Source organism: Heterodontus francisci, chromosome 35, assembly GCF_036365525.1.
Source record: "Heterodontus francisci isolate sHetFra1 chromosome 35, sHetFra1.hap1, whole genome shotgun sequence".
Lineage (NCBI taxonomy): Eukaryota > Metazoa > Chordata > Chondrichthyes > Heterodontiformes > Heterodontidae > Heterodontus > Heterodontus francisci.
Genome location: NC_090405.1, coordinates 16,905,374 through 16,923,527, shown reverse-complemented (window position 1 = coordinate 16,923,527; position 18,154 = coordinate 16,905,374). Strand labels below are relative to the sequence as shown.

Below are 18,154 nucleotides of genomic sequence, written 5' to 3'. Positions count from 1 at the left end.
ATATTCAGAGCATTATCATCGCTGAATCCCCCACCATCAATATGTTGGGGGTTACCATTGACCAGAAACTAAACTGGACCAGTCAGATCTATGCTGCGGCTATAAGCGCAGGTCAGAGATTAGGAATTCTGCAGCAAGTGGGAAAGATTAGGAATTCTGGGGGCGGCACAATGGCGCAGTGGTTAGCACCGCAGCCTCACAGCTCCAGCAACCCGGGTTCAATTCTGGGTACTGCCTGTGTGGAGTTTGCAAGTTCTCCCTGTGTCTGTGTGGGTTTTCTCCGGGTGCTCCGGTTTCCTCACACAAGCCAAAAGACTTGCAGGTTGGTAGGTAAATTGGCCATTATAAATTGTCCTATAGTATAGGTAGGTGGTAGGGAAATATAGGGACAGGTGGGGATGTGGTAGGAATATGGGATTAGTGTAGGATTAATATAAATGGGTGGTTGATGGTCGGCACAGACTCGGTGGGCCGAAGGGCCTGTTTCAGTGCTGTATCTCTAAACTAAACTAAGTATCTCACCTCCTGATACACCAAAACCTGTCCACCATCTACAAGGCACAAGTCAGGAGTGTGATGGAATATATCCCACTCAACAACACTCAAGAAGCTCAATACCATCCAGGACAAAGCAGCCCACTTAATCGCCACCTAACCCACCACCTTAAACATTCACTCTCTCCACCACCAGTACACAGAGTCTGCAGTGTGTACCATCTCTATATGCACTGCAGTAACTCGCCAAGTATCCTTCAACAGCACCTTTCAAACCCGTGACCTCTACCACCTCGAAGGACAAGGGCAGCAGATGCATGGGAACTCGCCATCTGCAGGTTCCCCTCCAAATCACTCACCATCCTGACTTGGAACTATATCGCCATTTCTTCACTGTTGTTGGGTCACAATCCTGGAACTCCCTCCCCAACGGCGGTGTGGGTGTTCCTGCACCACATGGACTGCAGCAGTTCAAGACGGCAGCTCACCACTACATTCTCAAGGGCAATTAGGGATGGGTAATAAATGCTCACCTTATCAGCGATACTCACATCCAAGAATGAATAAAAAACAAATCACTCTCCACAGATTCCCCACAATCTGGGCTTGGACATTCGCTTCAGGAGCACAGAGCTTTACATAACTGCAACATGAGTTCCAAACTTCATATTCCGTTCGCTTTTCACATTATTTTCTCCCAGTCCACTAGCTTTTAGTAATTCTGTATTCGGGTCTCGGCTCCTCCACAGTTTCTAACATCTCACCTCTTACAAAAAAACACTCTGATCTATCTTTCTTCAGTATTACGTGACCCCACATTTTAAACTCCATCTGTCAAAGCATTGCTCACTCACTTAATCTATCAAGAAGATTTGAAAATAAATTTCTTGCCAAAGGATAATATTCTGCTTCTGCTCCCTCGCCGTTTGCTTTTCCCATTAGTCTTTCACTTGGTGTAAATCCAGAGAATATAAAGATGGAAGGAAGGGAGGGAGGGAAAATCTTGCTCCGTTTTGTGATCCCAATTTGATCTTCATTCCAGTCCCAATTGTCTGTCTCAATTTTAATAATATATAAACAATTCTGGAAACACCGTCTGGAAATTGACAAGAACAGGTTTCCAGTCTGACTTTATGCAAAAAGTCCCCCATTAGAAAGAAAGGAACATTTCAGCTCACAAACTAACAACAAGGATGGGATTTGAACCCATACATGAAGAACACAATGCATTAGCAGTCCATCACCTTAACCTTGCAGCCACCTTGTCAGCTGCACAATCATGGCTGTCACCTTCAGCACAGCTCCTGGCTGTGCAGCCAGCTGCAGTGACCCAATGATTCAGGCATCTGAGTGATGTTAATCATGATGTGATCAAATGATTGCATGTTCCACTCTTTCCGTGGTGGGTTTTCACACCGAGTGGAAACGTGTTGGACATGGTCTGGAAATGTTTCACACCGCTCCATTCCCTGTTTCATTTACTTACAGAAGGTATATTTCCATCATTACACAACCCATAAGATGAACTTTTTTCAAAAGACTTCAGTGTATTTAACTCTGTGTCCAACACTGTGAGGCAGCTTTCTGTGTTTATAAAGAGTGCAATTTAATGACTGGTGTCTTGGATCTTGGATCAAACAGGGTGACAGATAGAGGTCTGTGTGCAGAGGGTTTGGAGGTGAGCTCTGATTCCTAACCCTTTCTGGATTGTGAGGAATAAAGAATGAATGAGAGAGAGAGAATGTGGGAGAAGGGATGATGGAAGAATTTGTTTGTGAACCTGATTAAAAGTGGCTCAAACGCAAGATAATATTAAGATATCAAGGGCAGAACATTAACATAATCTGAGTTCTGCGATCTGGTCGGGTCCCATTCCCCTGAAGTGAGGAATGAACGCGTGGGGAAATTCCGCCTGGAGTTATATTTGTCTCCAATGAAGATGAGTTCACAGTGAGGATGGAATAGCTCAGTTGGGAGAACACTAGATTGAAGAACCAGGATACAATCCCTGGTTTCATCAGTTTTAATTTGGTGTCTCCATCAGTTTAAGTAGAGAGAATCAGAGGGGAGATTTTCCACTCTTGACCCCATGGGCTGAATTTTAAACTAACGGTGCGGCTCTCGGCAGAGGCACCGGAAGCGGGTGTCGTCACCACACGAGTGAAATGTGGCCGACCGACTCCGATCACGGAGCAGCCGACCAATTAATGAAGGGGAGGCGTGGGGCCCATGTAAACAAGGACCAGAGGCAGGGAACAAGGCACCGATGTCACCGACATCTGACACAACGGCAGGTGCTGACACCATATTTAAAGGGCTGCCAACCCTGCATTCACTGCTGCCTGGTTTAAAAGAGTGGCTTCCTGAGAGCCCTCTGATGCCCCAGGACCCGGTCTGCTGCCTCTGCTGCCCCAGGATCCGTTCTGCTGTCTCTGCTGCCCCAGGGCCCGTTCTGCTGTCACTGCTGCCCCAGAACTCGTTCTGCTGCCTCTGCTGTCCCAGGACACGTTCTGCTGCTTCTGATGCCCCAGGACCCGTTCTGCTGCCTCTGATGCCCCAGGACCCGTTCTGCTGCCTCTGCTGCCTGCTGAGTAAGGAGCTGAATGCGAGCCTGCAGTGACCATGGTCCCACGGTTTAGCGATGCCTCCCTGCAGGTTCTCCTCCAGGTGGCAAGAGAAAGGTGGAAGATCCTCTTCCCCAGGGATGGGAGGTGGAGACCTGCCCACCTGACCAAGCAAAGCTGGCTGAAGATAGTCGGTGAGGTCAGCAGACGTGGGGTCACCCCCAGAACATGGATCCAGTACAGGAAGTGGGTCAATGACCGGATCCAGGCTGCTCAGGCGAAAACTCAAAACACTTTGGACCCTTTGGACATTGCATGTGGCAGAGTGAGAGGGAGTGTTTGGTGGAAAGGGAGTAACCACCCAGTCATGTGTATTGGGGAAGGGCAGCAGGACATGCTGCCTGAGGCTTGGCTGCATCTCGGTGAGAGGTGCACGTCAGTCATTGTATAAACTCACACAGTCCCTCGAGAGGGGCCACATGCAGGAGGAATACGTGTGTCCCCATCATGGACTGCTGGACTATCACCATCAGAGATGTTGGGCTTGTCCCCGCTGGGAGACTAACTTTGTTCATCATTGTGTCTGCAGGAGAAGACATCCCACAATTGGAAAGAGCGTGTCAAGACCGGCGGTGGATGCCTTATCTCCATGTCCTCATCCCGATGGAGGAGGAGGCCATGGAACAGGCAGGGCAGCAAAGCAGCTGCTCCATAGCTGATGGAGAGACAGGGACACCTACCCAAGAGAGTGAGTGAACATCTCCTGGGGCACAAGGGAGCATCTGCTGCAAAGGAGCCACACTGCTCATCTGTTCACCACTGCATCAATGGAGCTGCACGTTAGGGGTGGTTGGAATGTCATGATGGGAAGACCCTAACCCTTCAATGTCCCTGTTTTCTCATGAAGGCCCGGATGAACGACAAAAGCAAAGAGCTGGAGAGACTGGGGGACAGCCGGACATGTCTGAGGAGGAGGAGGGAGCCTCAGAGGGTGCACCATCACCTCATTCCCCTGCACCCTTCACCAGCACAGAAACTCTCACGTTGGTGGGTATCCGTTCGCGGTTAGATTCTGGCATACAAACTGGTGAGCACATCACAGACAGGCCCAGGCAGCTGGCGGAGGCTGTGACAGCCGAGGCCACTGGGAGTTGGTGGTTTGTGGGAGGCCAGGCCCAATCTGTGCCCCAGGCTGATGACGTGCCTCTTGTGTCACCAGCAACACGGGAAATGCTGCAGCTGCAGTGAGAGGTCAGGCAACATCTGGCAGAGTTGCCAGAGGCTATGTGTACCCAAGCACGGACGATGGAGGAGTCCATCCAGGCCTTGGGTGCTGCACTGTCTCTGATGGGGGTGTGTCTGGCTTCCTCCATTGAGAGATTGGTGACTCTCATGGAGAACCAGATCCAGCCGATCAATCAGTGGCTGCCGGAGATGTGCACAGACCTGCACTCCATCACTTTGTCCATGAGCTCCATCCAGTGGTGACAAGGTGAGAGGGGGGACGAGGCACCTGAACTCTCCACTTGGTCCACGTCCCTCTCAGGTCAGCAGGGAGGTACAAGTGTGTCTTATAAGGGGGAGGAGCAGCTGGCTGCTACATCTGGGGGCCCCTCTCAGGGTGCTCCTGGTGTGGACGGTAATTCCAAAGTCCCTCTGCCAGTGACACCAGTGATGCCAGCACCTCCATCATCCTCGATGACAGAGGGGGTCCCTGTACCTGTGCAGGAGGCCCTCAGTGTGCCAGGGCCCTCCAGGCCTCAGGCAGCAGAGGACGGCCGCCAATGTCATCCCAAGCCATGGAGCAGCAAGGTCAGCAGCCTGTCTCCACCTCAGCTGACAGAGCAGGGGGAGAAGCAGGTAGGAACACCCGGAAGAGATTTAAGAAGAGCACCTAGATTCACTGAGGGGTTCACGGGTGAATGTACATTCCAGATGGATAGGGTTGTGTTTGGTGTCACACAGAATAAAGAAATGATGTTCTCTCACTATGTCTCCTTCCTATTGTTGATGCCCTTTGGGACTTCATTTCAACCCTTCCTCCCAAGGGGCTGGAAGTGAGGGACCAAGCCCTGAGTTCACAAAGCTTCGGCCTTGTCACTGTGCGATGTGTACCTGGGCACTGTAGTGTAGAAGGAAGGAGGTGACAACAGGGCTGTTTAAAGCTAAGACTTTATTGCTGTGGTTCCAGAAGGTGGTAAGGCTCAAAGGAAACGTGAATGTATAAGAGTGTCTCGTGTCTCCCTTGTGTGTATCTCATGGAGGCTTTCCTGCTGTGCCTGAGGTCCTTCATCTGGCACTGCTTGGGCAGCATCCTCCTCCACATCCTCATCATCAGAGGAGACATCACACTCCATGATATCCACACGAGTCAACACCTCACCCCTCTGTCATGCCAGATTGTGCAGAGCACAGCAAGCCACCATGATACGCGAGACCCTCGCCGGGACATACAGAAGGGCTCCACAGGAACAATCTAAGTGCCTGAATCTCATCTTCAGGAGACCAATGGCCTCTTTGATGGTCGCTCGGGTTGACCCGCAGCAGGTGTTGTACCTCTCCTTTGAATCGTTGTGTGGGTTCCTCACAGGCGTCAGTTCTCATGTTCTCACTGGGTTGCCCTTGTCTCCAAGGATCCATCTCAGAAAGCGCATGGGGCCACGGAAAGGTTCTGGCACCTGGGAGTGCCTTGGTATGCAGGCGTTGTGGCTGCTTCCCGGGATTTGTGCACACACCTGTAGGATCCATTTGTGATGGTCACAGACCAGTTACACACTGAGCAAGTGGAAGCCCTTCCTGTTGAAGGCTGCTGGCTGGTCTGCAGGAGCCTTGATGGTCACATGGGTGCAGTCGATGACACCCTACACCTGGGGGAATCCAGCGATGGCCCCGAATCCTATAGCCCTCTCAGCGTGACTGTTTGGATCGATGTGCACATAGTCACCGGCCCTCCTGAACAGGACATTGATGACCTCCTTGATGCACTGATTCACCACAGACTGTGAGATTCCAGACATATCTCCAGTGGATCCCCGCAATGATCTGCTGGTGGAGAAGTTCAGTGGCACGGTGACCTTCAGTGACACTGGCATCAGGTGCCCACCAAGTCCCATGGGGCACAGCTGCATCATGGCAGAGAGATCAGTGACAACCTCCGTGGAGAGGCGCAGTCTGCGGAGACACTGTCACTCGGACATCTGCAGGTAGTTGAACCTCGGCTGACGTGTTCCTCTGCCTCCTTCTCCTGCCTCCTGTTTGAGGCTGGCCCTCCTGTGGGCCCCCAAGCTGCTGTGGTGTCCCTGCTGGTGCCTGCGCCTCCCTCCCTCCCTCTCTACTCCTCCTCCTCTTCAATGGGAGCCTCGAATCCAGGGTGAATGAGGCCCATGACAGGTTGCCCCTCCCTGAGTGCAAGGCCTTCACAGTAAACAACACCCAGCCACATTTACCTCATTTGTCACCCTCAATGAGGTGGCACTGCCCCAATAACACCCTGGTGTGGCTCACCCTGCAGAGCTGGCACATTGGCCCCCACTCCTGACAGTGTTTCCCGATGCCCTTTCCCCCTCCACCCTTGCTGCCAAGTTACGCTGCCTCACCCGACAGCTTCCCAGTGAAGCCAACACTCAGCTCCCACCTCCCAGTCACCTCCTTTAACCAGGCGAGGCTCTGAAGCCCCGTGGTTCCCGTGTGCTATTAGTTCAATTGGATCCAGTGAATAAAATTGCTGACAATTGGACTCATAAATACTTTAAATGCCTTCTTGCCGAGTGGATGTGCGAAGTCTGCCCTCCATGTCAGCCGCCGACAGAAATATCCGGTCCGACGTCTTCCATCCCTATTTTATTCACCCCCCCTCCCCCTCCCCAGCCTCCATTCCCATCTCCAACGGTCCCTTAAAATTCTGGCCCATGTCTCTAAGACTAAAGGGAGTGAAACTACAGCTGCTCCTCAGACTGAACAGGGAGAGCTGCTCTCTCTGTGTTTAAAGTGAATGAATCTGCTCTTTACCTTGTCTTACTGGAACGTTCACTGTCTGGAAATGTCTGTTTGAAAATGTTTTCCTGTTATATTAATGGAGCAGAGGAGCAGATGTGAGGTACTGTTCAACAGAGAGGTTTGGAAGTGGGTGAAGGGGTGGAGTGACGGTGGGAGTGAGAGGCGCAGTGAGTTGGCCATTCTCAATAGAGTGTCAGGAATGAAGGTCAGAGGAACAGACCAGGCAGGAAACACAGAAAGAGTGAGGAGAAGCTGGTGTGAAAAACAGAGATTAAACAACAGGCTTGTTCAGTCAGTTCCGAAGAAGGGTCACTGACCCGAAACGTTAACTCTGCTTCTCTTTCCACAGATGCTGCCAGACCTGCTGAGTGAATCCAGCATTTCTTGTTTTTGTTTCAGTTGGTTTGGGTCCGGTGTTTAGAATACCCGGAATCTGGGTTCACTTCACTTCCAACTCAGCAATTGTACCAACATTATGTTCATAAAACCATAGAATGATACACAAAGAAGGAGACCATTTGGTCCATTGTGTCAATGCTGTCTCTTTGGTTGTGTTATCCAATTAGTTCTGATGCTCAGCTTTTTCCTGTAATCTGTACATTTTCCTTCCAGTATTTATCCCTATTGCTTTTCAAAGTTACTACTGAATCTGCTTTCAAGTCCTGATCAGACAGTGCATTCCAAATCACAACACATCACCGTATAAATCCCGACCTCATTTCGCCTCTGGTTCTTTTCTCAATCACCTGATAAATACATCCTCTGGTTACTGACCCTTTTGCCACTGGAAACAATTTCTCCTTATTTAACTTATTGAAAACCTTCTTGATGATGTCACATACGAGACTGCCAGTAAAACTGAAGCCCATGTAATAAAAGGGACAATGACAGCATGGATATGAAATTAGCAGACTGATAGGAACATAGGAGCAGGAGTAGGCCATTCAGCCCGTCGAGCCAACCCCGCCATTCAATATGATGATGACTGATCATCCACTTCAATGCCTTTTTCCCACACTATCTCCATATCCCCTATGTCATTTGCATTTAGAAATCTGTCAATCTCTGCTTTAAACATACTCAATGACTGAGCTTCCACAGCCCTCTGGGGTAGAGAATTCCAAAGATTCACAACCCTCTGAGTAAAGAAATTTCTCCTGGTCTCTGTCCTAAGTGGCTTTCCCCTTATGTTGAAATTGTGTCCCCTGGTTCTAGATTCCTCAACCGGAGGAATTAGCTTCATCTACCTGTCTATCCCTTTAAATATATGGTAAGTTTCAATGAGATCACCTCTCATTCTTCGAAACTCTAGAGAATACAGTCCCAGTTTCCCCAAAATCTCTTCATAGGACAGTCCCGTCACCCCGGGAACAAGTCTGGTGAACCTTCGTTGTACTCCCTCTATGGCAATGATATCCTTCCGAAGGTAAGGGGACCAAAACTGCACACAGTATTCCAAAGTGCAGTCCAACCAAGGTTATATACAATTGAAGCAAGACTTCACTACTCCTGTACTCAAATCCTCTTGTGATAGAGTCTAACATGTCATTCGCCTTCCTAATTGCTTGCTGCACCTGCATGTTAGCTTTCAGTCACTTACTGACAAGGACACCCAGGCCCCTTTGTCCATCTACACTTTCTAATCTCTTACCATTTAAGAAATGATCTGCACATCTGTTTTTCCTACCAAAGTGGACAACCTCACATCTTTGCACATTATATTCCATGTGCCACTTTCTAGTCCACTCACTAAGTCTGTCCAAATCCCCTTGAAGCCGCTTTGCATCTTCCTCACAACACACATTCCCACCTAGTTTTGTGTCATCTGCGAACTTGGAAATAGTACATTTGGTCCCCACATCCGAATCATTGATATATATTGTGAACAGCTGGGTCACAGTGTGGTGGTGAACAGTTGTATTTCTGTCTGGAGGAAGGTTTACAGTGGGTTCCCCATGGTTCCTCATAACTTCAGTTATGTGCAGACACTGGAAAAGCTGGGGTTGTTCTCCTTGGAGCAGAGCAAGTTCAGAACAACTTTGACAGAGTTAGAATCAAGGAATCAAATGGTTACAGTACAGAAGGAGACCATTCAGTCCATCATGTCCATGACAGCTCTTTGCAAGAGCAAATCAGCTAATTCCACTCCTCTGCCCTTTCATTGTAACCCTGCAAATTTTCTCTATTCAGGTGTTTATCCAATTCCCTTTTGAAAGCCACGATTGAATCTGCCTCCATCACCCTCATCTACAAGCGGAAGGGGGAGGGGGCAGAAATCAGAAATTGGCGGCCCATCTCACTGCTTAACATCGACTACAAGATTCTGTCAAAAGTCAAAGCCAGTCGAGTCAAGTCTGCTCTGGAGTTGGTGATTGACCCTGATCAGACCTGTACTATATCAGGCAGGAAGATCTCTGATAGTCTCGCGCTACTCAGGGATACAATCACCTATGTATGGGACAGGAGGGTGGACACCTGCCTCATCAGCCTGGACCAGGAGAAGGCTTTTGATAGGATATCGCACACCTACATGATGGACATACTTTCCAAAATGGGGTTTGGGGAGGGAATCTGCAATTGGTTCAAACTGCTTTACACAAACATCAGTAGTGCAGTCTCAATCAATGGGTGGGAATCATAAAGTTTCCTGATCCAATCTGGAGTCAGACAGGGCTGTCCTCTCTCCCCTGTCTTGTCTGATTGCTGTATCGAACCTTTTGCAGAGTCCATTAGGAAGGATGCAGGCATAAGAGGGGTGACAATCTCAGTCAGTGGACGCACTCAGGTAAAAGCCTCCCTGTACATGGACAATGTCGCTGTCTTCTGCTCGGATCCACCATCCCCTCGCAGACAGATGACACTTGAAGTTTGCAAACTGGGGATCTACACACAGCTTGATGCAGCCGCACACAAAGGTAGCCATAAGGATGAAGGCGACGTTGGGTACATTTTTCCCGCCCTTATCCAGAGGTTTGAACATCGTGTCCCTCCGGACTCGGATCATTTTGGATCCCCAGATGAAGCGGAAAATGGCTCAGGTGATCGCCACAACACAGGAATGCGGTATGGGCCAGACCTGCACCACGTACAGCAATGTGAGCACCTCGCCCTTGATGACCAGGTTCTTACCCATAATGGAGAGAGATCGCTGCTCCCACATGCTCAGCTTATGTTGTACCCTGGCTACTCGCTACTTCCAGGTTTTGGTGCACGTCTCAGCCCTTCCAAACCATATCCCCAGCACCTTCAGGTAATCTGACCGAACGGTGAAGGGGACAAAGGATCGGTCAGCCGAGTTCCCAAAGAACATGGCCTCGCTCTTGCCGTGTTTAACATTGGCTCCCAAGGCCAGTTCGAGCTGGTCGCAGATGCTCATCACTCTGCGCACAGACAGTGGATCCGAGCATAAAATGGCGATGTCATCCATGTACAGGGAAGTTTTAACCTGAGTGCCTCCGCTGCCTGGGATTGTCACCCCTCTGATGCTCGCATTCTTCCTAATAGACTCAGCAAAGGGTTCAATACTGCAAACAAACAAGACAGGGGAGAGAGGACAGCCCTGTCTGACTCCGGATTGGATCGGGAAACTTTCTGATTCCCACCCATTGATTGAGACTGCACTACTGATGTTTGTGTAGAGTAGTTTGATCCAATTGCAGATTCCCTCCCCAAACCCCATTTTGGAATGCACATCCATCATGGAAGTGTGCGATATCCTGTCAAAAGCCTTCTCCTGGTCCAGGCTGATGAGGCAGGTGTCCACCCTCCTGTCCCGTACATAGGTGATCATATCCCTGAGTAGCGCAAAGCTATCAGAGATTGTCCTGCCTGGTATAGTATAGGTCTGATCAGGGTGAATCACCAACTCCAGAGCAGACTTGAATCGACTGGCTATGTCTTTTGACAGAATCTTGTAGTCAGCATTAAGCAGAAATTGGGCCACCAATTTCTGATTTCTGTCCTCTCCCCCTTCTGCTTGTCGATGAGGGTGATGATGCCTTTCCTCATGGATTCTAACATGCTGCCAGCCTGGAGCATACTCTTGTTTACTGGCAGACATGTTGATTCTTTCCTCAAATCAGTGCACAATAAAAGAGACTGATTCTGTCAGGCTCCTTTTTATACAGGCCACCTGGACCTGGCTGAGAAAGGCAGAGTGAGAGCAGGGAGGGGAGGAGACAAGAGTGAAGATTAAACAGAGAGCTAGATGGAGGAGACACCCAGAGTGACAGACAGAGAGAGAACGGCCCCTCATCTTTCAGCTCCACCTCCAGTTTCCTCCGGGCTGCCAATTTCAAACCCTTTATTAACAGGAGAACCAAAACCCAGCTCTCCACACAAACCCTTCCAGACTCGGCCTTCATAGTCAAGGCTTTCCAGAAAGCCGGAGCTTTTAAATATGGTCCCGATGCAATTAACACTCAGTAATATTCCCACCTAAACACAGTCCATTCTATACTAAGAAACCTCCTCAGTAACATCACCATTTCCTCACACATCCGCTTCCAGCAGTTCACAGCACCTTACTGCAGCTGTTTGGGGAATCTCCTGTGTTAAGATTGGAGTTGGAAAGCGGCCTTTACCCGGCAGTGTTATTGTCTCACAGTGAATCTGCCAGACATCCTGTTCTCTTTATTGCGAGAGAGAAAGCACGGATTTAGGAAATGTTCATTTGAAATGATCTCTATTGAGAACGAGCCCGGCTGTGGGACAGGTATTCCAGTGCAAAGAGCTGTCCATGACCGAGTGTTGCAGACTGGCACATTGCAACGTCCAAGACTATGTGCTGTGGGACGGCATTAAAGCTTGGGGAAGCCACCATGGAGACTCAATGGGGAAAGGCTGCAGTCTGAGGCCCTAGTAGGCCATAGTACAGTGAGGGGCTGGAATCTGTGTAAAACCCCTCGGGCTGTTTGCACCAGAGAATGTTTGATGTGTAATGTAGATACTGTAAATATAACCTGTGCAGGCAGGGATAGTGAGATACATCATGTACATTACTGAAGGAAACTGATCTGTATTGTACCTTATGTAATATTAAATTTGAACTGCTTTGCAATGTAATTGCACAAATTATATGAATAAAATACATATTGTGCAAAAGAAAGCAGCTTTCCTGTCAACACACACCTTGTCTCAGGGCACAACTTTCCTGTGATCTTGTCATACCCAACTTCGCTCTATATCTTCTGACACACACACTTTACAGTCTGTCATTTCCAAAAACAAGCATTCTAAAATCAAAAGACCTTTTGTTTATTTCTCCTTTCTTTTCATTTCTCCTCTATTCTTCTCAATCACTCCCTTCAACAGTCCTATTCAGATCAAGGTGGAATGTGAATAGTGTCACAACTCACCTCAGACACTATTATTACCCTTCTTTTCTCTTGTCTCATTCAATGGGAATGTTTTATTCACCAGTCTGTTGCTGTTTTACACTCTTGCCATCCCATCTGGTATTGCATCCATCTGAATTCTGTGCTTTCATGGCCTTACATATCTTTTCCTCTTCTGGATGATTTGTTTGCTTCAGTTCCATTCAACCAGGCTGGACCACAGGGAAGCTTAGAACCTTTGCCTTGGACGGGTCCACGTTGATCCATTACATTCAGAATCACCTCCTTGAAATAACTCCATAGTACAACTACAGTAACCACACAGAATCTGCTTCAAACACTCCTCCACATTTTATCTGTTCTGACCGTCAACACCTCCAGCTCTTTTGTTTAAGTGGAACCCATCAGGTTTGTATAGGCTCCTTCTATTCTGAAAGCTGTAGCACTGGTTCAGGGAATTCAGCCCTGTTTCTCTACTCGAAAGGATCAGCCATGCTTGATCTGCCTCGTATTTTGCTTTTATTGCAACGTTACAAGACCTCCAATCCTCTGGCACCACACCTGTATCCAGTGAGGGATTGGAAAATGATGGTCAGACCTTCCACTATTTCTTCCCTGGCTTCATTCAACAGCCTGGGGTACATTTCATCTGGTCCTGGTGATTTATCCACATTCAAGGATGCTCATCCCATTAAGACCTCCTCTCTCCTTAAGTTATCACGTCCAATACTTCACACTCCTCCTCCTTCATAACAATATCTGCATCACCCTCTCATTTGAGAAGACAGTAATGTATTCATTAAGGATATTGGCAACATCTTGCACCCCGATACAAAGGTTACATTTTTGATCTTTTATGTGCCCTGCTGTTTGCTTAGTTGCCTCTTTCTCTAATGATTTGTTGCAGCATCTTTGGGTCCATTGTTATTTTGTTCGTCCATGTTCTTTCCTGCTTTTTCTTTGCTTTTTACCGCTGCTCCCAAACTCCTCCAGTTCAGTCAAAACACAACGTGTCAGAAGTGGGATTCGAACCCACGCCTCCAATGGAGACTGCGACCTGAACGCAGCGCCTTAGACCGCTCGGCCATCCTGACCGCCTACAGGATATTATTAATGCGAAGGAAATTATTCATTCTTTGTGGAAAGTATTTGTGAGATTGTGGAAATGTCTGGAAGAGGAAAGACCAGCGGGAAAGCTCGGTCCAAGGCCAAGTCTCGCTCCTCCCGGGCTGGACTGCAGTTCCCGGTGGGCCGTGTTCACAGGCTCCTGAGAAAGGGCAACTATGCTGAGCGTGTGGGTGCCGGAGCCCCGGTCTGTCTGGCTACTGTGCTCGAGTATCTGACCGCTGAAATCCTCGAGCTAGCCGGTAACGCGGCCCGGGACAACAAGAAGAGCCGCATCATCCCCAGACACCTGCAGCTGGCTGTCCGCAACGACGAGGAGCTCAACAAGTTGCTGGGAGGAGTGATCATCGCACAGGGCGGGGTGCTGCCTAATATCCAGGCCGTGCTGCTGCCCAAGAAAACCAGCGTTCAGAGCTCCCAGAAAAAGTAAAGCGGCCAAAATGTCATCTAATAACCCAAAGGCTCTTTTCAGAGCCACCCACAGTCTCTGTGAAAGGGCTGGTTACTGTCAGGAGGGAGTCAGAGATGGAGTTATTGGAACAGTGGATTGACCTGTTTCACATCTGTCCAGGTGTGTTTTCAGTGGGGAAGAGACGGCCGCCCACCTCCTCCTGGAATGTGCCTTTGCAAAGCAGGTGTGGAAAGAGATGCAGTGGGTTTTGTCAAGGTTCATCCCAAGCAGCTCTGTAACACAGGAGTCTGTGCTCTACGGGCTGTTCCCAGGGACGCACACCGAGACAAACATCAACTGCTGCTGGAGGACTATCAATTCGGTGAAAGACGCCCTTTGGTCTGCCCGAAACTTGCTGGTCTTCCAGCGCAAAGAGTTGTCCACCACCGAATGTTGCAGACTGGCACATTCCAAGGTCCAGGACTACGTGCTGAGGGACGCACTAAAGCTTGGGGCAGCCGCAGCAAAGGCTCAATGGGGAAAGACCACAGTGTAAGGTTCCCCCACCAAGCTGGACTGAGGGGCTGGATCAATGGGAAACCCCTCGAACTGTATCGTTAATATTCTCAATTGCTGTAAATGTAAAACTGTAATTGACATGACAATTGTGAAACGGAAGGGCTGGGAAGAAACTCATGAGAGTATTGAAGGAAACTGATCTCCCTTGCAATGTTTGTATTTTTTGGTGCTGTTTGGAAACTGTTTGGCAATGTAATTTTTACAGATTTTTATGAATAAAGTATATTTTGGAAATAAAAAAAAAGTTTTCAGTTCCCTCTCTGGATTTCGCTCTGTTTCTCTGCTCACACATCTCCCCCTCCAGTTAAGTGAAGACGTGAACTACAGGGTGTCAGAATCAACAATTTAATAAATCCCGCTGCCTTCGATTTGATAAATCCCGAGATTATCCCGGTACATTAACGGGAACTGGTTCGGAGCTGATGAATTAATTTAATAATGGAAGTGTCCGGGTTAATTCTCTGTTTTTCATTTGGACAGTTTGAATTGTGTTTTTTTTTCTCTCTGGTGATCTGAGCGCCGCTTCTCAATGAGAATCTGCTCCCGGAACAGAGTAAATGCAGGAAGGAAGAGGCCATTCTCGGGCTGTGTGTTTCTCTCCTAACCTGATCTGTTTAGACCGCACTGTTCCCAGAGGACGGAATCAGTGAGAGTTGTGCACACACAGGAGCTGAGTCCATTGCAGCGCTTTAATATGTGCCTTCCCCCCGGCCCTCCCTATTCTCCGGACACAGAGCTGTCTGTTTCCCCCGGCGGCGGGATAGAGTCGGGGATTCTCTCCCCGCAGTGTCAGGGTCTGCAGCCCCGGGGAACTGGCGGTTTCAGTCAGAGTGACCGAGCTGCCTTACATATCCTGTGTACTGATCTCCAATGGATTCAAATATTAGTGAACTCATTGGGTAATGTTTGTAAATAACCCTCATGTGAACGGACCCGGCTCCATTAATGCCTTCCAAATAAAACTGGGATCCATTTCTTTTCCCCAATGCCAGCTAACGGATCCCAGGAGCGGGGTTGAGATTGTGCTGAGCAGCAATGAGTCTCCGGTAATGCTGCTTTCTAAATTCCAGATTAGCTCTCAGTCCTACAGGCCTTTCGGGAAAGTGATGTGACAAAACAGAAACCATGTGACCGCCCCTCCAATCTAATGGGTTTGATGATGAACAGAGATGGCAGCTCTTTCCTTTGCTGATTTGGTGGCTCTGAAAAGAGCCCTTGTTACACTTGTTACTGAAGCTGGGTTTTAGGTGCGTTCCCCGCGGATGCGGCGGGCCAGCTGGATGTCTTTGGCCATGATGGACCGGGATCATTCTGGTGAATCTGCTCATTTTCCGGCAGAAGCATCAGTCGCTGTTTGAACTGTTTAAAGTCAGTGGTTTATTAGCAGCCAGAAAGTGAAGGGCAGTTCATTGCTCCCTGCAGCATTATCCGCCTCTTTCAGGAAAAAAGATCAGAAACCGCTCGTTTCTGTCAGTCCCCGAGAAGCCTGTGAGAAGCGGTTAGTCGCTAATTTGTTCCTTTTACAGAGAGGAAGCTGATATTTGTCCCGTGTTAAATTGCTGAACCGGACCTTCCTCCCGCCGCTTACAGTTGACAGATTGAAAAATGAAAACGATTCCTAAAATCGCGTCAGGATTTTGTGACGGTAAATACAGTAATACAGAACATAAAATGAGAGGTTTTAAAATTGTTGCCTGAAAATTGAAATTTTCCATCACTTCAATTCCTTCCTGCTCTGGAATTGCCGGGCTTTTTCCAATTGGAAAATTTCAGCCAATGAGAACTTCTATTTAATTTATGTGACACTCCGATTGGTTAAGAATTGGATTGAGAAGCGGGTGAGCAATCAGAGACAGAGTCAAACTGTTGGAATTTCAGGCCCCCAGGAACTGAGCTGAAACTGTTCAGATTGACAAACCCTGGCAGTAGCTTCACACATTGGACACTTCACACTGAGTCATTCAAGGGCTGGTGTGAGAGAAGCTTCAGATCCTGTCATTACTCTCTGACTCATTATTCATCTCGAACCAAACAATTAGTAAATGTGAAGCAGTGCAGAGACTTTTCACTCTCACTGCAGAATGTGTCATCTGGGGAAATAAGGAACTATTATATTTGGAGATTCCAGGTACATTCCTCCCTGAACAAATCCATTCCTAACATTCCCGATCACAGCCTATCCCAGCTCCTGTTGTCACCCGACTCCAGCTGAATTGGAGAAACTCATGTGTTGGGGTTTGAGTTGTGAGGTGGGGTTTCTCCGCCAGTGTTACTGTCTTACAGACTCTCCCCCTGAATTTGTGAACTGAGACTGCACCGAACACATCCCCAGTTAGAGTGAGGGCCGGATATCCCTCTGTTTTATTACAGAGAGTGGGGAAAAGGCTGGGTGGAGGGGAGTCACCAGGGATCCTGGATTTACTCCAAATCATTTCCATGTGGAATCTGCAGGCGGGGCCGGGACAGGGATCATTTGATCAGGGGATCAGCTCTTTCCTGAGAGATGTGGGTGGCTCTGAGAAGAGCCTTTGTGTTCAGATGTTTACAAGTTTCCCGCGCTTTCACTTCTTTCCAGACCCTGCTTTCTGAGACTTCGCTGCTTTCGGCTTGACCTTGCTCTTCCATGTCTGCACTTTCTTCAGCGCCTTTCCGCCCGCCGCACTCTTGCCTTTTTTGACCTTCTTCGCAGGAGACTTTTTCTGAAGCACTGCTTTCTTCACCGCCTTATTTAGCGTTGCCGCCGCCTTGCTGCTCGTTTTCTTGGCTGTTACTTTCTTTGTTGTCACTTTCTTGTCTGCTGGTTTCTTCACTAAAGATTTCTTGTCTGCTGGTTTCTTCACTGAAGATTTCTTGTCTGCTGGTTTCTTCACTAAAGATTTCTTGTCTGCTGGTTTCTTCACCTTCTTTCCCACTTTTCCCTGGGTTTTCCTTCTTGCTGATTTTGAAGGAGCCGGAGGCTCCCTGTCCCTTGCTCTGCACCAGGGAGCCTTTGTTCACATTCCTCTTGATACTTCGCTTGATCTGGGTCTTGAGCTTCTCCTGAGTGGTGGCAGACCTGCAAGGAATCAACTACCAGCTAGCGTATAAAGCAAGACCAAGGCTCAGGGCCTTCAGTTACCTGGAGGGGAGTCGGAGAGGCAGCGGATCCTGTGAGGAACCACAATCCAGGAAGGATGAGAAGGTCATTGTCAGGGTACAGAGGAGATTAAGTTAAAGATTTACCAGTTTATAAGCAAGCGCAGAGCCAAGGAACGGTGCTGGGGCAGATCAAATAATAGGAAGTTGTGATCAGTTGGAAGGCAAGAGTGATTAAATGACAGAAGAGATGATGGTGCAAGGCAAAAGTCAGGGAAAGAATAAGTAACATTTTGTAAGCACAGATACCAGGAGTGGGGTTTGAACCCACACAGACACATGTCTATTGGACCTTAAGTCCAACGCCTTAACCACTCAGCCATCCTGGTACTTTAACCCACCACTGAAAATGATATTTAATGTGATCCGGGTGCCATCTGGCCTTTTCCAATATAAAGTTATGACTCCTCTCCCATGCTGAATTGGACCCTTCATTATTTATGAACCTCAATCGGATCACCCCTCAGTCTAGGTTTCTCTAAGGTGTAGGGTCCCAACTCTTTTAGTCTAACTTGATAACCAAGATGTCTTAT

General features: G+C 48.5%; 1 protein-coding gene and 2 non-coding genes across 3 annotated transcripts; 1 reads left to right on the top strand and 2 right to left on the bottom strand.

The window, feature by feature from the left end:
- Nucleotides 1–13,402: 13,402 nt before the first annotated feature.
- trnal-cag (transfer RNA leucine (anticodon CAG)) lies at nucleotides 13,403–13,485 on the bottom strand. Its single transcript has one exon. It is a non-coding gene; the product is annotated as a tRNA-Leu (tRNA).
- Nucleotides 13,486–13,556: 71 nt separating this feature from the next.
- LOC137350516 (histone H2A-like) lies at nucleotides 13,557–13,946 on the top strand. Its single transcript, XM_068015178.1, has one exon. The coding sequence runs from the start codon at nucleotides 13,557–13,559 to the stop codon at nucleotides 13,944–13,946; it is 390 nt and encodes a 129-aa protein (XP_067871279.1).
- Nucleotides 13,947–17,867: 3,921 nt separating this feature from the next.
- trnal-uaa (transfer RNA leucine (anticodon UAA)) lies at nucleotides 17,868–17,950 on the bottom strand. The gene has a single exon. It is a non-coding gene; the product is annotated as a tRNA-Leu (tRNA).
- Nucleotides 17,951–18,154: the final 204 nt, after the last annotated feature.

What these genes read in the sequence shown, in the direction of transcription:
- LOC137350516 (XM_068015178.1), top strand. Translation starts at nt 13,557, where the DNA reads ATGTCTGGAAGAGGAAAGACCAGCGGGAAAGCTCGGTCCAAGGCCAAG.